The sequence below is a fragment of the Sceloporus occidentalis genome, unplaced genomic scaffold (genome assembly GCF_023333645.1).
Source record: "Sceloporus occidentalis isolate IW3139 unplaced genomic scaffold, rSceOcc1.0.p SCAF_334, whole genome shotgun sequence".
Classification (NCBI taxonomy): Eukaryota; Metazoa; Chordata; class Lepidosauria; order Squamata; family Phrynosomatidae; genus Sceloporus; species Sceloporus occidentalis.
The window spans coordinates 67,028-90,623 of record NW_028317314.1 but is presented as its reverse complement, the minus strand read 5'-3'; the positions used below and the strand labels follow the sequence as shown (position 1 = coordinate 90,623).

Sequence of the window (23,596 nt, the reverse complement as noted above, 5' to 3'; positions counted from 1 at the left end):
GTTGAAATTACAATTATGATAATTATGAATTACAGCCTCACAAAATCTAATGTACTACCCACAAGAAATAAACAGAGTATAAATTTGATGAAGACAGACCGAGCATAGAAAAACTGTGAGAGAAATAAAAAGCAGTGGAAATATTGTGCAAAAGGAGAAAAGGCCAGGATGATGTAATTTTATGTGCAATGGATGCAAATGTATGTAACTATAAATGGATGCATATATACAGTATATATATATATATATATATATATATATAGTAGAGTAGAGGTTGTAGCCGTATTAGTCCAGTAGTGTCAATATCAAAAAACAGATGGAATAAGTATCTTGTGATAATACCTTTTTTATTTGGACTAACAGAATTTTGGAATGACAAGCTTTCGGGAGCTCTTCTCCCTTTCTCAAGTCTAAAACATTTCTGAGCAAAACCTCAATATGCCAACCTTTTCATGGCTGACTTAGAACAGAGATTCCTTGAAACACAAGACACCAAACCACACAAATATTACAGGTACATCGATGACATCTTCATCATTTGGACGGAAAGCGAGGAAAAACTGAAACAATTCCATGCCTCTTTCAACTCATTCCACCCGTCAATTAAACTAAAAATGGAGTACTCCACAAAATCCGTAAACTTTCTGGACACTACAGTAAGATGTACCAATGGTACAACCCACACCTCTCTTTACAGAAAACCCACAGACAGATGCAGCTATCTCCACAAATCCAGCTTTCACCCCTCCCATACTAAGCGGGGCATCATCTACAGCCAAGCAACCAGGTACCATCGAATATGCTCTGACCCCAACGACCGCAACCTGCATCTAAACGACCTCTCCAAATCTATGAAACAGAAAGGCTACCAATCAAAAACTATCAACCAACAAATCAACTCTGCTCTCAAAGTTCCACGCACACACCTGCTACAATATAGAGAAAAAAGAATCTCTACACGTGTACCACTTGTAGTCACCTATAACCCAGCGCTTGAAGAAATCCGGAAAGTCATCAAAGACCTACAGCCTATGCTAGCAGAAGATGAGACACTAAAAAACATCTTCCCTGAAACCCCCATTTTGGCCTTCAGACAACCCCCAAACCTGCAACAAAAATTAATTAACCGGAAACTACCCACTGACAGAATGAATAAAGAAAAAGGGACCACACCGTGCAAAAGGCCCCGCTGCAAACTGTGCCAACATATATGCACAGACAACATAGCCACCCACAACAGCAAGACCTACAGTATTAAAGGATCATATACCTGCACATCCAGCAATGTAGTGTATATGATACAATGCACGAAATGTGACCTAGGATGCTACATTGGAGAAACCAGCCAGCAACTAAATGGCAGAATGAACATGCACAGACATTCCATTAAACATCACAAGGAAAATTCCTACTGCACCCCTGTGGGACACCACTTCACCCAAAATGACCATTCTATCAAGGACCTAAAAATCAAAGTACTGAAAGAAGACTTCAGTAATACCAAAGAAAGACAAACATTTGAAGTCAGAATGATTCAACTATTCAACAGCAAGAATAGAGGACTCAATGTCGATTTGGGTCTCCTATCCCACAGGTTTTACATAACCCCCCACCTGCTATATGTACTGTACTTTTAGTGCACCATGTTCATCTATATGTACCTGTATATATGACAACATGTGTAGACATATACATTCCCATCCCTATATTCATCACTGCACTCCTATTCCCTGTATGTGAGCACTAGCATCTTATGGTATTTTTTATTTTTTTTGTCAATTTATCTTCAGCAGTGCTAAACCCCCCCTTCAAAATTCCCCACTCAGAACATTTATGACCCTCTGGAGGGACACATACTTTTACAACATCTCACCCTCTCTTATCAGATCTGGGTAGTAAGCCCCCCTCCCCTGCCACACAACATTGAATTCTATGTGTCGTTTTGCTCAGAAATGTTTTAGACTTGAGAAAGGGAGAAGAGCTCCCGAAAGCTTGTCATTCCAAAATTCTGTTAGTCCAAATAAAAAAGGTATTATCACAAGATACTTATTCCATCTGTTTTTTGATATATATATATATATATATATATATATATATATATATATATACACTACATATGTATGAAGTAATACAATTGTTACATTTTGTTCAGCCTCACCAATTCATATGTTTAGATGGCTAGCCTGTTATAGTACTCATTGTGAGTACTATAGTGTGATAGCACAGAGTGAGGAAAAGATGGTTGGGCGTGGGAAAGTTTGTGTTAGTTTTGGCCACCAGGTAAGGCTGGGTTGTTACAAAGTAGATGCAAATTGATGACAACATCTAAGGCTTCATTTTAGCCGATGTTGTTGAATATAGATTAAGGCAATGTAAGAGGTAGGAGCATTTTGGATAGGCAGATGGATGACATATGGCAGCCATATTGGAACTGATGTTGGCTAAAAATAATTTTTAGTGCTGCAGTGCAAGAGATCTCTGCTACTATTAGGATTAGTTGTTAGTAAAACCATGTGTGTATTTGGATGGTTTAAGCTCAGGGTAGATGTAAGCAAGGGCAGTAGCATAGGGCAATGAGTGGGTATAACGTGGGTAGAGCATGGATATGGCCAAACACCATTCCCTCACCTGAAGAGTAAACAAGCTGACCCTGACATGAAGTTCCCAGGCATGTGCACATGTATGAGTTACATAATGTGTACAAACTGTGTGTATATAGTGAATTTTGGGTTATTATTAAGAATTTTGTTGTGGTTTGTATAGATTCTATGATTATATGGTTATGGTTTTTTATGTTTTAGCAAACCAGTGTTGGTTGAAACTCTTCATCCAGCAACACTTTTACCTTTGAGGCATAAACATCAAAGAAGCTTAAAGCACATCAAGAATAAAATAACTTCTTAAGGTAAAGGAGCAATAAAAACTGGAGTATTTGCATTCTTACCTTGGCTGAAGGTACCAGCTTCCATCCTCTGCTTGAACTACTATAACAAATGATCCATTTCCTCCTGATGGTACAGATGATGTTGTATTTGCACTCCTGAAATAAATTATGTGTGTTTGATTTAAAAGAATAGACAACATAAACTATATTGTCAATGTAGTTTCATTCCCAACCATATTGAACAGAAAACATTTACTTTATAACATAATCCATATTAAGTTATTTAGTGTTTATGATCAGGGCCAGACTAAGAATTAAAACCAGCCCTGGAAATTGAATACCAATCCCGTGTTTCATAGTGCCATTATTGTGCACATTGCGCATATTTTGGGTCCCAGTCCAAATATTTTTAATTAAGAATAGAGGCAATCCATGCATTTTAAGGTATATTTGAAGAAAACATTAGTCATAAATAAGGTATCCATGAAACCACATGCTGTACTGTAGTTCCTAATGTCCCTCTGGACCACAACATGAAGTAACGTGCTGAGACCAATTGGGAGAGCACCAGTATAGTCCAAAGTATGAAATTAACCATTTTCAAGATTAGAGAAAATGAGTGTATGTATGTGTATGTAACTGTTTGATGTTAGATTGCCTGTGTGTGTATGTACTGTATGTATATATAAGTGTATGGTGTTAGAGTGGCTGTGTGTATGTGTATGTAGGTATGTATGTGAAAGGTATTAGAATGGGTGTATGTATGTGTAAGTGTAAAGCTGTCACAGACCATCATCGTTCCCATCCACACCATAATTCATTCCCATCGCCTCTACCCTCATTATCCCCTAACCAATTTTCCCCTACTGTTATCACCCCATATGGCACAAATATTTACACACACACACTCACAGCAACAGATACTAAAACACATACATACATACTCATGCTACACACACTCTAATTGACACCTACACACTCATGCTGACACACATGTACACATATGCTTTCATGTGCATACACACACATATGCTAATACACTTACACTTGTTCATGCTAACAGACACACTTATACATAAACATTCACTTTAACATACATACATATTCACTCACCTTACACCTCACACCTTACCCTCACATGTGACCCTGCCACATTCCTGCTTCCTCAATTGGGCTGGTCCAAATCAGACCAGTCCCTTATTAGGATCAGCTATATTCCCCCCAGGCAGGCAGCCCACTGACAAATTTCCTGGTATCACAGTAGGCCAGTCTGGCCCTGCTTATGACAGCAGAGAGGCCCCTTACAATTTACAAGGTGTCACTTTTGCAAATTCTGCACAATTCTCCATATGCATTTGCCTCTTTCCTGCCCCCTCCCAAGTTATTTTGAATGTGGAAGATATGTTCATCTGAGCACATCTCTGCTCATGTGATATACTTACCATTAGTCAGCTACAATACTGGCTTGGTGAACCCTTCGGGAAACGGTCTCTTCAGACCACCCATGCTAATGCGTAGAAAGTGTCCATACTGATTTCAATGGGAACACATTCCTGCTACTGATTGCCTGTTTCAAATATTCAAACAGGGCAAGAATTATCAAGCCATAGAGGAGGAGATCTGCAACTTCCTAGCAGCAGATTCTACCCTAAGTACATATATTTAGTTATTTATTTGCTATTTATTAAACTACTCATAGGTACATTAAACTATCCCTTTGAGACTTAACTTTGTAATAAAAATCGAGTTATGTCATGAAAGTATGTGCATGTATCTGTTTTTCTTTTTTTTTTAAATTCACTGTACATTTTACATTTTCACTCTGACTCATGTTTTTAATTATGTTCAGTCTGTTTTTTTCCTTAGCATTGTAATAGTAAGAGTGAGTTATCAGTAGCTACTGATAATTTTAGAGAACATTCTGTTAATGAATCAGCATGAAAAAACAAAACAAAAAACAGAACAATTAGTTGTGAGTAATTCTAGAATTCATTGTCTTAAACAAATGAAAAAAATGACATATACATTTTAAATAAATGTATACAGTCAGTAACATCAAGGTGATGTCATCCCAATAAAGGAGCCAAAATAACACTTAGCAAATGTAGGGTGTTCTGCCACTGATAAACGCAAACAATAGCTTTTGTCTAGCAGATATTTCAAAAATAACATATATAAATGCTTACAGTACATATCTGATACCCATTCTAAAAAAATGAAAATGTGGATAATAATGTAGAGTGAAGAGATTGAGTATTCATTGGAAACAGCAGGACACTCCAGTGTTGTAGGTACCTTTTATTGATAAGCTATGAGTCCTCAAAGCCAACAGTGAATTCTATGAGAAAACACATTATTCTCCTCACATCTGCCTATAGATAAATCTGATTTCAAACCTAGTGCAAGCCAAGCTCAACTAAAGCAGCAAGGTCAGGTCAAACCATACCCAGGAATATTTCACATCACTGCTAGGTGATGGGGCATGGAAATCAGCACCCTACTGGTAAGTAACATACAGAAAATAATCTTACGTAGAAAATTACTGTAGCTGACATTTTCAATCCTGTTGTGCCATCGGTATAGCTGATTCAGTTCTATTCATTATTATATTTTATTTTTTTTATGTTATTTACCATCATCCCAAACAAAAAAGCATAAAAAACATCCCCACAAAAACTGGGGGAAAAAACACAGTTCCAACTTGCATTTGCAACTTGCAGGTTAATGAGTTTGTGAGTTGCCTGCTTTTTTAATGATCATACAGTTCCAGGTTAGTGAATAGATGCATAAGTTTTCTTTGGTGGAATTTGCACAGTAGTGCATTCATTCAAATGTATTCACTAAAGGGAGATTTGTCAGAATAATTTACAGCTGAAATCAGCCTCGAAAATCTGGATGAAAAATGATTAGAGTGCAAATACTTAGTTTTTTTCTGTTCTGACTGTTTTTCAGCTATTTGAAGCTTTACATTTTGACAGACATAAGGTTATGCATTTGGAGTCATTCAGTGACATTCACTGTACCTAACATTATGATATGGTATAATGGTGCCTTACAAGTAGTTTCATTTTGGCTTTTCAGCTGTGGTCAATCGAACTCTGTGAGCTGATATTCCTTCCCATGGATTATGGATTTTAAAGTATACCCTAGCTAAATAACATGTTTTGATACAACGGTGTTCAGCTTTACTATAAAAGTATTCATACAGACTTCATACAATGTAATTGTACATTACAAAAAAACACCTTACAACTAACTCTATAATTTAGATTAGTAAGGAAGTATGTTTCTGCTAATCATAGAAAAACGGAATTTAATAGCTGATAAAAAAAACCATATGGTCCATCTAGTCTGTTGATAATGTAATTCTCTCATTTAGTGTACCCACAGAAATTATATATATTCTTTCCAGGACAACAAGGGCTTTCTTTAGATACCATTATTTTCTTTGTATCATCAGATTTACTGTAAAAATAAAGTATGGTGGAAAATTGTAAAAAAAACAAAAAACTTCTACATAGATTCTAATATTTTTTTCTGAGTTTAGAAATACCCATTGTTATTTTCTTGCAGGTTATAGGGCAATAAGTAGCATATTGCTATTTCACAACCATTTTTTAAAAATCTGATCTTACTGCATATTTCAAATGCTAGTATTTTTACTATTGCCATGCGCTAATTCTGCCAACAGTCTTTGTGAAAATTTGCAGTAGTACTTGTGTTTTTTTTCACACACATTGTGATTCAGGTATGACACCTCCTGATATGTGCCATTGACAAACAACACCCCTATTCAGCAACATCTCTTGAGTACAGTAAAACCATCCATGCATATGTTTGTCAGGTTGTTTGGGGGGCTAAAAGGCCACATTTGGGAGTTTTTTGTCTTTTTTGAAATTTTGACATCTAGTTAGTCTGCGCTTATGTCCTTTTTGAGCCCAGCCAAATAATTTATCCCATAAAACCATACATTTTTTTTTTTATTTTTACACCCTATGAGTATTTCAAATGCTAGTATTTTAACTACTTGTACTGTATATATCCAGGGAGGTATTCTGCAGCAGTTGTTGATATCAAGGCATCCCCGCAACACTGTTTGAGAGAAGAAAGTAATCTTTCATTTCTTTCCAAACCTGTTTAACCCTATGATGTGCCAGGCACATCAATTGTTATTAAGGGGATGCATTTCTGTGACATGCCCGGCATGTCAATATATATATATATATATATATATATACACGTCAACTAGTCTGCTAGATAGAGGACACCAGTCTATATTGGTGGTTCTAGATTACCTCAACAGGTACCCAGAGGCACAGGGTTATAAAGGAGTTGTGTAAGTTGTATCAGCCCCTAGAAAGTGTGTGTGCATGCTTAAGGGGAGGCTAACAAAGTGAAATAAACTGGCCTTGTGCAACTGGTAAACACATCTATGTTTCTGGTGATTACTTTGTGTTACCCTGAATGATTGTGTAGTGACAGACATCAAAGATAAACCTACATCGTCAGGAACAGGTTTGTTACAGCTCCTTAAAAAAATCATTGTGGGGGAGGAATAGGGCCGGTTTAGTTAGGAATCTGTCCAAGTCCTTTATTTTTAACATGAATATTTAATAATTTTTAAAGGGACAACTGAGTTTGTTGCTATGGTGTATTTTATACTCAATTTGATGTGTTGTGCAAAGCTTGGAACCATTGAAATAGTCATTTGAACAATTCATTTGGCGAATTGCTCTTACTTTTGATCTCCCACGCTTGTCGAAGGGTCATCACAGATCTATATGACACTGATTCAATTTACTCTAAAATAAATGCTCGCTACCGCTGTAAGCCTAAAGTAGACCAGTAACATTAATTATCTAAATGCAGTCATCTGTCTATATTTTCATATAGTTAGCTAATTACTAATAGCGTAAGCATGCTATTAATACAGATCTGTTTAGTGCGCATATCTAACCAGTTTGAATGTGGTGTTACATTCTGATACAGAAGAGTTTGAGCAGCACTGACACTAAACCACTATACAGATCACAGAGCCTCCTTAATGCATCTAAGCCTCTAGAAGCCTTTCCTGTGTCTTTCATCTTTTCTTGGCTTAGAAAGGTTTGGAATTATCAGCAACAGCCAAGTATCAACTTTGATAAAGATACAAAATTTGTTGAAACGTTGTGCTACTCATCTTACATAATAGTCCACTTTTTGGCTGCTGGGCTTTATTTTTGCCTGTGATGTATTCCTGTCTAAGTCTATCACTGTTATGTATTTTTCATCATAATAAACATTTACATTTGCCTTTGCATGTTATTTTCATTTGTTTTGCTTTATTTCTTTAAAGGTATAGAGTTGTACCGTGTTAGCCATAGAATGCAAATTTGGTAAAGATGATACCTTTAATGGATTAAAACTTTTAAGAGTATCTAAGTTTCTTCTTCACGCATAATATGTAGGTCTAATATACCCGAAGAATAGTTTTCAAAGCTTGAAATCCATTATACGTCAGTTAACCAATAAAGTGATCAAATTTACTTTATTTCTTTTGTTTTACTTTTTTTTAAAAGCATATAGTTTTGTTTGTGGGACACTTAGATTTTGGTGTTTGTAACCCTGTTATCTTTTTCAGGACCTATAGTGATTACATTCTGTACATACTTCTTGCATTTACTGTAAAGATTCATCTTGTTTGCATCTGAACAGCTAGGATAATAAGGATGCAAAACAGTTTAATACATAAACTTGGTAACTAGTTTAGTCTTCACCGATAACAACGTAGTTTCTCCTTGATGTTGAGATGTTTTTTGAACCTGGTTACCTAAATATGTGTTTTACCAGATGAAAATACAAGGTCAGATAAACCTATAAGAAGAGGACAGGCTAACATACTTGTTGAATGGGCACCAAAATATTATGGTTAAATGTATCTAAGCCATGTGGTGTGACAGTACCCAAGGTTATTCCTGGCCAAAACCTGATTGCTGTTAAGCTCTGCGGCCATCAAGATATCTTTAGATTCAACCAGAGGAGTACCTGAATATTTGAGAGCATCAGGGCATTACAGGATGTAGCTATATGTTTGGATCAGTTTTGAAAAATTATATTATTTATGGCATTATTGTATACATTACACTTACAAACGCCAGTTGGGAGCTGCCCAACTGTATTGTGGTTTCTGATTTAAAGTGCCTGTAAAATTTAAAAATAGCTTTGGCTTCTTCAAAAAACATCCCCAAAATTTTGAGACTGCAGGTTGTTCTTTAGAATTTAATTTTTTTCTTCTAAGGAATAAGTCTACATGGTAACAGTGAATGTGTTGCTAACACTCACTTCTCCTGCAGGGGGTGTAAAAGAAGACTGCTTCATCAGCCCCTAGTCTCAGCTGATTGGCTGAGATGCGTACTAACATTATTATCATGCGCCACTTGCCCATCAGCTGTAAGTATGACAGGTACGAAAACATGATGTAGATAAATCTTATTTCTGGAAATGTAAATGGTATATTTACAATAAATGTGGCTATTCTGGCTTTTTAATGTGATGCTACATTGACTTCTAAATTTTCTACATAGAAAAATATACTTTTGCTTCCTAATAAAGACCACTCTATATCTTACTGACATGGATGTCACTTAATTGCTCCTCTTTGACCCAACCTTTTTTAAATCTTGCTATAAAGAGATCATCTTGATACCAAATCCTCTTATGACCTGTCTCATCATATAAGTGACAGCTCCAAATTGTTCTTTTCTTTAGCCAAAGTTTCTTAATAAAACTGACAGTGTTCTTGGTTTCAAAAATATCCTCGTACGTTTGATAAGAGTGAGATTGTTAGATTGTTCCATAATTGGATAGTACAGTTTGCTTTTACTGAGACAAATGCATCTTCTTCTGGGAGATGCAAGAAGAAACTCATATCCTTAGCCACTGCTTTTTTGTTCGTAACTACAGCGTTTTCCCTTGGTTAAAATATGAAATAGATGACTTGAAGCAGTACAAAATTCTATAACACCATTTTAAAGTAAACCTTGAAGGTCAAATAATGGGAAGTCGCATAAGGCAAATTGCTAATAGCGAAGATTAGTCTGAATATTAACAATTAATGAATAATAAAGGTTCTGTAGTTTTAGTTATGTTTAATTCTCTTTCAAGTCTCTACCACTATTTCACAGTAATTAAATATTAAAGTTACGAGAAAAAAAAGTGCTAATTACATATTTAGATCGAGAAATATGTTAAGTTACTCCATTTAATCACGAAAAGTCAATTTACAACAAAGAAATTGACGGGTTGAAACTGATATTTTCTACAAGTAAAGAGAGATGAAAGGAATGAGAGAAAAAAAATATTATGGCTCAAGGGTCTCAGTTACATTAATAATGGCTTGAAATGCTTGTATAAAAATTGTCTGGATTAAAAAAAAAAAAAACTATCCTCATTTTGTAAAAGTGAGTTAAAATGCACCCTGTGGTATTGAAGGTTCTTGCTCAGCATTATGGTGGCATTGTTTAAGTGTTTATTTTTATTAGAAACTGAGACTGTAACTTTTGCTCTGTTAGTATAAAAACATATGAAATTTTCTGATTTAGGAGATTATAAAGGTTATTAAGGGAACGGCAAAAATATATTCCCATGCCACAACACTTAAATTCTATTGGTCTCCGCAAGTGTTTCATTTATCTGTATAGCATGCAAATAATGTCTCATAATTTACTAATATGTATTTTTCTGTTAATAAATACATTTAATATCCCTAAAAAAAAATAAAGATAAAAAAAAATATATATATATTTTTTATACAGGGAAAGAATGCATATTAACTACTTTAATTAAATATACATTATTTGTTGTTTTGTTGAGGCAGCATTCAATTGTAAGCCACCTTTTTTAGGTTTGGTCTACTTTAAGAAGTTCCCAGTAAAGTCTTAGAATAAGACACTAGCAGTTCCATGGACTACAAATCTTTTTTCATATATTTACATTTATGGACATTTACACACGTTGTGCATCACTTGCATGTGGTTAACATACTCAGTTTAAGAAGAAAGGAAGCCCCCTACAGATGTAAATGACCCAGCAGGTGTCCATCAACATATTAAGATAAAATCTGTCCCTTAAACGGTGTCCTCATTATATATATCCCCTACGTCTATGAAAGATCCAAGGGGTTCTGTAGTAAAAACAAGTTTAAAAAGTAAAAAATGTACAAAAAATGTATGTGGTGGAGTTAGAGAGCAAATATTTAAAGTTTTCAGGCTGATTCAACAGACTTTGACATTACTGCTGAAGGCAGTACATATACATACTGTATGTATGTGTGTATTTATGTATGTTGTGTATGCTTTGACAATATTCAGACTTTCCTTGGGATAAATGTCTTTTATGAGCTATATCCCCAAAACAATCAAAACTAACTGAAAAGTAGAAAGTCTGGCTTTCTAATTTAATGATTTAAAGTTGTTAAAATATATAAAATGGGTAGATTAATACTAATCCCACCATGATAAAAACACTTGTTAGTAAATATCAATGAGCACTAGCCAATATTGAGAACAACTAGGAATGGGCTACACCTGTTATGAAGAGTTCAACTGCCATATACCTGTTTTCCTGTCTTTTTTATGATTAGCAAAATAAAAGGTGATGCACATTAAAGAAAATATTTTACCAAAAGCCATTAGCCCATGTTGGAGAATGTACAGTGTTGCTCAGCAGGGGCTGGTTAAAACAAATGCTCATTTAAAAAAAAATACCCATTAAAACTACCTGAAACAAAGATTTACAGACTTCTTCATACATCACTGGTTACTTTCATTATACTATTAATCCAGTATTCTGAATTTGGGTTTTATAGGATCGTGTATTTACGATTTTTCATTTTTTTCTGGTACTGAAATAAAAGCATGTCCTTCGTGTCAAGTAAGTTTATGTTATTAATAAAAACAGATGGTTTTCAATTTCATATTTTTATAATAGGTTATTTTAATATATGAAGTATGTTCATGCGTATACCATTTACTGTATGTATATGTACATCATTTACTTAGAAGTAATACAGCTAGCTTAATGGAGAGATATTGAAGTTTAATCAAATTCAATCAGTAGTTTACTCAGCAATACTTGATAAGAATATGCTTGAAATGAAAATCAGTGAAATAAATTGTAGAAGGTTGATTTTGGTTGTAGTGTTCAGTGACATTTGATTGGATTAAGAAATGTTCCATGTTTGTTTCCTTTGGATAAATTTACTGAAATCAGAATTTATGGAGGACTGGAACATTTTATCTCAATGAATTGACTAAGGGCTGCCACTCCTGGTGAGCTACTCTTGGGAATAAGCTCACCCCACCCTTCATAATATATATTACCCATTGACTATACAGTATATCAGATAGGTATCTGGAAACTCTCTTTGAGTCTCAAGGTCAGTTTTTTCTTTCTCTGAGCATGGGAAGCAACATCTAGCCATGCCCGCTCCCCACCAATTAAATATTACCTGAGACTTAACCAGTTCATAAGTGCATCTAGCCCTACACCATCACAAAGCCACTGCCCAACAAGAGGGAGAGAGGTATAGAACAAACTCAGCCCTTTGTTGCAAAAGTAGCCTACCAGTGTTGGTCCTATATAAATGAAATGTTCAGATCTTCAAACTCCTGGGTTTTAATCTAAAAAATATTGTTTAAGTTACTTAAATCAAAATGTCCAATAAATATTAAGGCAAGTGCATCTGGGATTACATTTTCCATGACTGATTGGCACTATTGGTAGCTTGCTTGTCATAGTTGCTGCTTATGTTTTTTTCTTGCAGCTGTACACTCTCACACACTGACACACTCCCACTCCACGTTCATGCTCCCCTTTCCATCTCTCCTGTCAGTATTATCTCTACAGCTTCACAGAGTGATCAGAGGAGACCAGACAAGTCTGGATAAGGTAAGTAAGAGGGTGGGGAGGCAGATACAAGGCAAGGGGAGAGTGTAGGGGGTACAGACAGGGCTGGGTGAGAGGGCAGGGGCACAGAGAGAGAGAAACTTATTTTTGGCCAACAAATTTAGTTTCTGAATAAAAAAAAGTTCATCCAAAGTGAAAGGACTATCCATGGTACACAAGACACCAGCAAAGGGTATCTGACAATTGTCAAAAATGAGAACCTATATACAGCATATGGTTCATTGGCAAAACTGATGTTAATTCTCAGATGATTAGTAAGTATGTTTCAGTCATACTGATTTTTAAATAAAAATGATATATCCAGCAAGTTTGGTTTGGTCTGCACCATATTCCACTGTATATTACAACAAAAAGCTTTAGTATGGATACCTTACCCTAGTCCTAATTGGTAGCATGTATTATTAGAAAGCTCTTCAGTCCAGTGGTCTGCACATGCTGTGTACCACTCGTCTTGAATCCGGAACTGAACCAGACCATCGAAGCTTCCTTTGGAGAGACGAACTGGAGATAAAATCAGATACATAGATTACATATAACATTATACAGAGTCCCATTGCAATGTGGCTCTTCCCTAATTTTAAGTATGTAAATCTTCTATTGTTCCATGATTAATTGAAGAGTGTTACACATAAAAAAATACTATTTATAATAAACTGTTTGCTAAAATTAATATAATACAAAAAAATATTAGATAACAAACTGTGGGGACATCTCCGTACTATAATGTTTCTAAGAACTAACCTTTTATGTTTCATTTCCTCCACCTTTAGCTTTGTTCTCAATGATTATTATTTTTTTAATATGTAAATTATCCACAGGTCTATAAAATGCTGCATACTAAACATATTCCATAATGCTTTTTAAATGTATATTTGTGTGTGATATATATTAATTGATATTTCCAAGATGAATTGGGGTGTCAAAAGTTAAAATGAATATATCTCTACAACTTTCCTATTAAAGGCGTTCTTACCGCATTTTGTTTCATCTGAACCATCCTTGCAGTCTTGGTGTTTATCGCAGACACTGGTAACCGGCACACACTCCCCACTTCCACACTGAAATGCTGTTATGTTGCACGGCTCTGTAAAACATATTAAATACAATTAACATGTTAACAGTTGTAGTCATTTCACCCTAACTAGAGCTGAAAGAAACAGAACATGAACAAAAAAAAACACTTTAATCATAGAAATATAGCCTGCAATTTCATCCTTAAATGATTTCTTTTTAGCATTTAAAAGATCAGCGCTGTGAAGTTTAACTACAGGTTTTTGTGACTTGCCAGTGTCAGTCATTTCCTCACTTGCATTCTGAATATTTGTACTGACATTAGTTTGCTGTGACTAATTGCTCATTCCATAAAACTATTCATCTGCTGCTGTAGTAGATATTTCCAAAGGGTTTATTCTGTGTCTAATTTAAGACAAAATAATAAAATGCATTTTTGATCACCGGTTTGATGTAAGAGGAACTATTGCAACCTGACAGTCCTATAGCCAAATTAGACAGTCCTATAGCCAAGTTTGTAACAATACACACATACATACATACAACAATCTTACATATATATATATATATATATAATCTTATATATATATATATATATATATAAACACATATAGACCTACCTAAAATAATTTGTAACAAAATCTTACACACATACACACACGTGTATATATATATATATATATATATAGACACTGATTTTGACGGCAGATAAGAACCATTCAGCCCATCTAGTCTGCCCATTATTCCTGCTTTTCAGTTAAATTCCCTCACTTTATGAACGTCTACCACTTTTGCTATGGGGCTGTGACCTAGCTTTAGTAACTTATTTGGCCACTATTTGTTATAAGTCAGTACGTTTCTCAATTGTATTATATTGTATGAGATGTCAAATCAATTCACAAATTCATCGGTTTTTCTTAAAGAAAACTGTCTGTCACATGTTATGACTCAAAAAGTTGAATGGAAATTGTTTTACATGATGCTACACAAACCATTTTCCCAATAATATAATATAAATAACTATTTAAATACTTATTTTAAGATTTTTCTAAAAAGTTTAACTTTTTTACATGCCTGACAATATAGCTGTTGAACCACATATATGGGACATCTCCACCCAAATAGATGTACAAACCGTAAAACTAAGAAATTTGTACGCTGGTAGATTATTCTCAGAAAATATATTTGAATTAAATACATCTTGAATTAAAAAAAATACCCAAAAATATTTTATAAAATATAGAGAATTTTTTATTTGATTAATATCACTTTTTTAGGCATTGAAATGCATTGTTAAGTTACTGTTATCTATAAATTACTGTTTTATATAAATCCACATATTTCATAAATCTTTCCTTAAACTCTATTGATGGAGGAGATACACTAGATACATACAAAGGGGAAAATTAATAGCTATTTTCTTATATCCCATAACAATCTTGACCACTATCACTATATAGAAAAGGAGGAAAAGTGATTTTATAAAATATTGCTATAATTTTTTTATTTTTTTTTTGCCTTGCCTTCATACATCATTACCAGGCATAATCATCCTCCTATTGATAATCATTTCAACTATCTGCCCAGCGTTGTTGATGATATATGAAGCAGAAAGAATAAGCTTGACTTTTCTCAGCTACATTAAGTACAAAGAAGCTGAAACAGCACAAAATAAAGCATATTTTGGCTGAACAAAGTAAATGCTATAGAGAACAGAGAGGAGGACAAATTACGGAAATATATAGTCATGCAACACCCAATATGTCTTCTCCAGAAAAATATTTCTCTAGAGGGACACATTTGTTTCAGCCTGAGTAGATTGCTACATTAAAAATGCCTAAGCATGAAAAAGCAAATTGCTTCAGCCATTGTGCATAAATGACTTCGGAACTATTTAATTTCATTTTATTCTATCAACTATAGCTTCACATTTCAGCAATGGCCATGAATACATTATCTTTTAATACATTCAATATTCAATTTATAATTGCTAAAAATTATCTATAAATCTCTTGTTTTGTTAGGAAATGAAATCCATACATTTCCAGAAGCTACTACAAATTCCGTGAGTTCGGCAGCCTTGAGCTAATCCTGTTGATGGTCTGACTACAAATCCCATTTTCACAGTTTGCCAGCTCAGTGGGAAGGTAGGAGTTGTAGTTAAAACTTGCTGGAAACAGCTAATTTTAACAATACTATGTTCCCTACCTGCAGCACTAGAGTTATAAAAAACTGCTTAATGTACACACTTTATGGGGGGAAAAAATCTATTATTTTTTTCACTTAAAGCAGATTTTTCCTTTTTCCCAAATCCTTCATTGTAGAATTCAATACGCTAAATAAATCAATGTAATGGTTTTTACAGTTTAATATAACCAAAATCCAATTTAATTAATCCTACCCATTGAGTCATACCGCCCCCCCCCCCCCGGTATGTTGCTGATTGATGTAGACTGGTTTGAGTAGCCTGTTTAAGGGTTGGCTGAAGAGATAAGAAAAGGGAAGTTAATTAGAACATGCTGGCCAAGCTCAAACATAGATCTAAGCTCTTATGAGTTAAATTTATGAACTACTACACTGACAAATGAAAAGCACAAGCTGTAGCTATGCTTAATTATTGTTATAGTTACGCTAAAATATCTGATGGTGGTAATAAAGGTAAGTGTGGGGCACAACAGAAACCTTGTGCACACTCTTAAACATGTGAAGGACTTCTGCACAGGCTTTGATCAGAGTCCTGGAGTTGGAACTCAAGGACTCTATTGAGAGAAAGTACCTGTCCACCCACACTGTACCTTACAGACTTTTCCCAGGAACACATGCTGAGGACACCGTTGACGATTCTTGGCGCCTCATGTGCTCAGCAAAAGATGCTCTATTGTTTGACAGGAACTGCCTGGTTTTGAGGAGGGTGCAGGTCACATTCTGCGACTGCCTCAGGCTTATCCACAGGCTCCTGAGAGACTACTCTCTTATGGACTCCATTCTTCCCCTCACCCACCCTGGCCACTCCGCTACCCCATTTCCCCAGGCTGTTTCCACTAACCATATGCGCCATGTCTGGAATTGTAATTGTACACTGCTTTTACTGTATTTCAGAGCTTTCCGTTAACCTGAAGTTGTACTGTACGGGTATCGCCTTGCATTGCGTCGCAGTACTGCTTATCTTCTTTCTGATTTCACGAATGCTTTTATTGACATAATGTTTATTGATGATAACATTTATATTAAAAAAACAACAGTTCCCAAGAAAGCAGACAGAATGTGTCCCCCAAACTGCTTTATTGGGATTGTCAATGTTTTTCTACGTACACAACAGGAAGAACAGGTAAAAGAGTCAATCATGGATTGATTGGAACTGGTATTCAAATGTGATGAGTGTCTGGTTCAAGATAACATAACAATGACAAAGGTGGCATAAATTTAAAAATTTTAACTTAAAACACAGATTAACACTCCCTTCTCAGACACCTTGTAACAGATGCCAATTCACTGCTCCTTTATAGTATCCACAAACTAAAGAAAGTGAAGCTAGTCACAATATGTTTAAAACTTCAAGCTTTTATTACTCTAGAATCATGTCCCCCGCCCAAATGAAACAAAATCCACTTATTTTGTTCATATTCATCTTGACATTAAACATGTCCCAAGCTCAGTTGAGCCTGTAGGTCTTTGGCAGATATCTAGAGATTACTATAAAAAAGGTTGTTGAGAAATTTAATAGATTGGAGTGATTTAAAATCCCCAAATGCAGTAATGCATCTCTAGAAAAAGAAATATTCATGAGTGCTGATGGCTGATGGCATGCGGGTTGTATACTTAGGCATAAATAAAACATCATTCTAAAAATACCACAAAGAAATCACCAACATAGAATTTTATACAATGTGGAATTCTGTGGACAATAAAATGCGGAGCTCTACAAGAAAATGCTATTCTTGAGCATTCTGTACATTTTAGAACACATATTTAAATTGTAGTTTATCTTTAAGATTTGGGAGAGGTATCCCCAGCTTAATATTTAAAATATTCACAGTTAGGGGATAATTGCTTGTTTATCAAGCAGAAAATCTTGCTTCTTACTTTTTTTTTTACCTTTTTAAATCCTTAAACCTAAAAATAGTTAACTTATTTTTTTTATATTGAACTCTACTAAGTCGGCTTGCTACGTTGACTTTCTTTATCTTAAATTGTCAACTGGCAACACACCATTTCACATCGCTAATTAACTTCAATTGCAGTTCAATGTTGTAGTGCTAATCTTAATTTACAAGGTGACTTCATGGGAACTGTAATCTTTGATCTTTGTTGGTAAAAAAAAAGTTCTTCTCCATCAATAAATTGGCACAGTGTGCTGTTATCATTAGTATTACCTTAAGTCTTCTCTTTTTCTCTATTAAACGTGTATATGTTTCTAAGGACTTAGTTTGGTCGAAGTGTACAAACGCTCAAAGTTTAGGAAATAAGATCCATGAGACTTGTGACAATAATGGCAATTGAGAATGTAGATTTAGTGGCCATTACTGAGACAAGGTATAATGAGAAAAAGGACTGGGACATAGCAATACCGGGGTAATCGTTTTATATGCATAAAGATAGTGAAGGCAAGAAAGGGGGAGGGGTGGCCCTGTATGTAAAAAATAGCATGCCATTGAACCTAAGACAAGTTAGTGAGGCAAACATAGAGTTTATATTTATGTTATATTAGCATTTTGGTGCGGTATCATAAAGTAGTCGAATAGCATGAGTAGATTTAGAGTTAGATAATCTACTAAATGAGGAAATAGCTAAAATTACATTGGGGAAGGGGAAGTCTAATAATGGGTGACTTTAATCTTCCTGATGTCAACCAGAAAACCGAAGTAGTTGGTTGTGCCAGGAATACATATATTCTAAATTCCCTACTGGAATTATCTTTATAATTTCAAAGTAGTTGAGGAGCCAACTCTTTAGGAGGCCATATTAAATTTAGTGTTCACACATGGAGATTTGGTATCAGATATTACTGAAAGCTTGGGATCTAGTGATCATCTGTCGGTGTGGTTTACTATAAGAACAGTGACACACAATGCAAAGGTTTTAGATTTTAGTAAAAAAAACTTTTCTAAAATTATAATGTGTAATAAGTCATTATCAGACTGGGGTCATTTAAATGGAATCCCGGAGAAATGGGGTTATTTAAAAACTGAATTATTGAAAGCAACAGCAAATTGTATTAGGCTGGTCAGTAAGATCAAACAAATTAAAGAAACCACTGTGGTATTCGGCCGAAGTGGCCGGAATAGTAAAAAACTAAAAGAATTTAGTTAGCAAAAATTCTCCCCACAGTGAGTAAGATAGACAGAGCTATAAGATTAGGCAGAAAGAGGCCAAACAAGTTAAAAGACCTGCCAAACCTTTCCAAAATAATTAAATGTTGTCATACAGGGTATCAGACATTATTGCACAGCCAAACCCCCACCTGCAAATAAAATCAATAAAACAAACCATAAATACAAGACAAATAATAAATATAAAAAATATAATAAAAATATTTTTAAATGGATCGGCTTTTTTGCTTTTCTTATGCTCCAGCCAAGCTGATGGTAAGGGTGATGGAAGTTGTAGCCTACAAAAGCGAAATAAAGGCTGGCATACATGTGAAAATGTATCTTTTTTCCCTATTTAAACTGTGTTTGTATAATGTATTATCATTTAACCCTTTGTTTTTTATGTGCCTACCTATTCAGTGTGATGTTGGGCACAAAACAAGAGCAAGAAAGAATGAGTTTCACATTGTTTTCTTAGATGCTGTCTTTTGTATTAGGCAGCTTGTTATTTTTGTAAAGTGCACTGAAAAATACACAATGAATTAATGGAATTCACTTTTTGTGAGCAGTCAAGATATAAATTGGTATGTTTTGGAGATCAACTACTTTTTAAGTCACAGGGCACTATATCTGAAGGCAGCCTGTTTCAACCTGAAGTGGATAATTCTTAATATTTCCAATTTGTTTTTCTGCTTGTTGAATAAAGAAGGATTTTACAGATGCCTTTAGTTAATATGTATTGTATTAAAAGAAAGCATAATAACATATCACACAATATGAATTATCACTGAACGGGGTGCCCAAAAAGGTTCTAACAGAACGGAATATTCAGGTGCATTTTGACTGAATTACAAAACAAATGAGTCATATGAAATTTTGTTATGAAAAAGTGAATATATTTTCTTATAAATATTTATTACGAAATAAAAAGTCACTTTAAAACACATCTGTCAGTTTTCTCAAACCATACATTTTAGAGTTTCTTACTGTATGATAACAAACTTTTGTAATGTTAAGGAGGAGAAGGAAGAAAGGAATTCAAAAGCGGAAACGTAAAATGGTTCCATAAACGTTTATCTTCAATATTCAGGTTGGCTATGTACCAAACATCTCCAAAGAAATTGAATTGATTGACTAAAGTAAAAGCCGTTTCCTTGTAATGAATAATCAGAAATTACGAACGTAATTAACGTAATTAAAAATTACTAACCTGGCATACCAAGCCCATAGCCTGTAGTAAAGTTTGCCAAAAATCCTTTGGCCGTTGTAGATGAATCAGAAGTGAAATATACTGTCATTTCATTGGTTGTAGAGAAGACGTCATCTACTGGATTACTTCCTGTATAAACAGCTGGAACAAACAATGAAAAAATGTCATCATTCATTAGGGGAAATAGATGATACAAGAGAAGATATAATATTTTATTACAGTTGATATCTTTTTTTGGGCTAACACAGAAACATACATGCTTTCAAGGAACTGAGAGGTCTCGCCTCTTCATCCATCTGAGGACGCGACCTCTAAATTTCTGAAAGCTTATATAACATCTTTTTTTCCCTATGGTGGTCCAATAAAAGGTATCACTGTCTATTAATGACTAGATCCTAATCAGTAATGGCATTATTACTTTTTACCTGCAATTTAACCATTACTATAATACTGTAAGCAGCTCTTGTTTTCCAGTGCATTGCAACTGTTCCATTGGAAAAGTTCTTTATTATATTTTTTAACAAAAAAAAAACACAAAATTGCTAGAATATTATTTTCTTACACAATGTCTTTATCTCCAAAAAGACAGAATACATTTAAACACCATGACCAGTGATCAGCTTATGTAATAAAATTATAAACAGGCTATTAATAATGGTGAGAAGTCAAAATGTTAATGGAAATAAGCTACTTATGACCGAACACATAATTGGTGGTAAATTAATGTCATTGATGATTTATATCGTCAAGTTATAGAGAATAATTAACTAAATGTGATATGAAACATAGACATTTACTTATGAAACTAGAATGTGTAGCTATTATGGCATTCTGAAACATTATTTAAGGGATTTCCATTCTAAGCATTTTCTGCAGAATTTTTTTACAAACACAATTTTCTGATCCCTGAAAAAAATACTCATGCTTTCTTTCTCTACTTAAAAAGTTTATTTTAGGTTTGAATCCTAACAGTTTTTTGGGCCACCAGTGCTCTGGCTTTCATGCTTTCTGCATGATAATCTTTTCATGATAACTCTTCTCCAGGAGCGAGAAATCTAGGGGGATATGATCTTTGGCCTACTTTTGATAAGTGTAAGTTCAGCTGCAAAGTCTTCTCCGCTGTGCAGTGTGGCTAGTTGCGGTTCTTACATGACAGTATGAATTCTAACAGCCGACTGTTGCTTTGCAATAATTCATATTGATCTATAGCATTGGTTTTGAATCCCCGCTCCCACTGCAGCTTGAATACTTGCCAAGCAACAATGAATTTCCGCCTCTTCCGTCTCTAACTTCAACAACATCATAGATGTTTTCTAGTATAAAATCTTGGAAATGAAGCTGAATATTTTCTCCAATAGCAGCATTCAGGTACCATACACCTGTAGAACATAAAGAAAGAAATGTAAAAAAAATAACTTTGGGATGGAATACTTTGTTTAAGAAAACCAATGGTTTAATTTAAACCGGTTCATTATTTAACAAAACCTGGTAAATAATAAATGCAGATATTATCACTATTTTTGTCGCAAAGTGGGACTGTCACTACATAAGGGAAGGTAAATAAGGTGGTGGTGTTGGTGGTAGGGGGTTGTGTAAAAAGAGACTGCGGTCAGGGCTGGCCCAAGACATAATGCCGCCTGGGGCGAAGTTTGAAATGGAGCCCCCCCATCCCTCCCCTCATTATCTACCCTTCCTCTCCCTACCTTCTCATTATCTACCTTCCTCCCTCCCTCCCTCCCTATTATCTACCCTATCCCCCCCTTTGTACTTCACTTACCTTTCAGCAGTCCTGCGGCGAGTCTCCCTGCTCTGCCACAGTGCGCGCTGCTTTACTGCTGAGCGCCGGAAATTACATCATATTCCGGCACTCAGCCGGCACCAAGACTGAGCTAGAGGGCTCGCAGAGGAGAGGGGCGCCCTGTTAAAAAAAACCCCAAAAACGGCGCTTGAGGCGGCAAAGTGCCGCCTCTTCAAAAGTGTCGCCTGGGACAATTACCCCACTCTGCTCCATGGTAGGGCCGGCCCTGACTGTGGTGCAAAGTAAGAAAGGTGGTCTTATTATCATAGCAAGCAACAGAATGTTCCTGCTGACTGGACAACTTAAATGGTTATTATGGTGAGAGGGTCACTAATCAAACTTTGCATCAGAATCACTTTTTATACCCAGCCCGCAATGTTTGATATGTTTAAGGATATGTACATTTGCTAGCCAACCTGCCTGCATGCTATATAAATTATTGTGAAAAAAGAAATCACTTTATACTCATAATGTCATAAATTTTTCTGTCCATTGGACAGTGTTGCAGAATAAGTTAAAGTAAGTATTAAAAATAATAATAAATATTGGATTATAGCAACCAATTTGTCTCTGTTAAGCTTACTGCAGGGGCACATTAGATGTAAGAGTAAATTTCCTTTTCATGCAATATTTAATGACTTCCCTATGCTGGAATTTAAAGATGTTTGCTAAAATTTGGGAACCATGGATACGACTTAATTAGCTTTTTTTAAGCTATCTTCTCTCATGCTGATTCATCCTGTATAACCAGAGGTATGTTTGAAATCTTATAAAGTTATACCTGCAGGATGGTGTCATACTTCACTGTTTTAATGTTTCAATTATTTGGTTTCTAGGTTTTACTTTTCTCCTCTTAACTTGGTATAGCTCTAAAATAGAACCTTGCGGTGGAGTTAGACAAACCTCTCATTAAATGTAACAATTAAGTTACTATATTACCGTAAGTAAAGACAACTTGTCATCCTGATTATCATACCTGATAATGCTCTGTGTTAGACATGGAGTCTCTAGGTGAAGCTCTGTTTCGTTGGGTCTCTGGGTCAGGTAGGGCTTTCTCCAGGCAGGGGAGCTCATTTGGCCATGTCCACTTTCTGCCTACTTCCATTGCGCTCCCCATCCACTGGAGACAGGTCCACTCCTATGTGTAGCTAGCCCCATACCCTTTACTAAGCCACGACCCCAAACGATAGATACCTTGGGAAGTTCCCAGGTAGGCTAATTTTACAAAAAATAAATCTGAACTAAGCCCTTATGTGTACCCAAAAGTATTTTCTGTGGATGCCAAGTGGAAAGGCTATTGGGTTGTTTGTTAAAGGGAAGCTTTCACCTTCACAGCTTTAGGGCATTACAATACATTTGCAACCCACGTGTATATTAGTGAATATATTAATTACTTGCAAATTGTATCACATCAGCCAAGTTAACCCTTAGCCTAACTG

General features: G+C 35.2%; 1 protein-coding gene across 1 annotated transcript in view; it reads right to left on the bottom strand.

Moving 5' to 3' along the window:
- The window catches only part of LOC149274387 (enteropeptidase-like), a 106,778-nt gene that overhangs the window by 18,212 nt on the left and 64,970 nt on the right, over nt 1–23,596 (bottom strand). The window contains exons 14-18 of the mRNA XM_089505557.1: nt 21,613–21,738; nt 20,360–20,500; nt 13,803–13,913; nt 13,204–13,330; nt 2,945–3,040 (exon numbers count right to left, since the gene is read on the bottom strand). Coding sequence (XP_089361683.1) covers nt 2,945–3,040; nt 13,204–13,330; nt 13,803–13,913; nt 20,360–20,500; nt 21,613–21,738 — 601 coding nt within the window. The remainder of the gene's footprint in view (nt 1–2,944; nt 3,041–13,203; nt 13,331–13,802; nt 13,914–20,359; nt 20,501–21,612; nt 21,739–23,596) is intronic.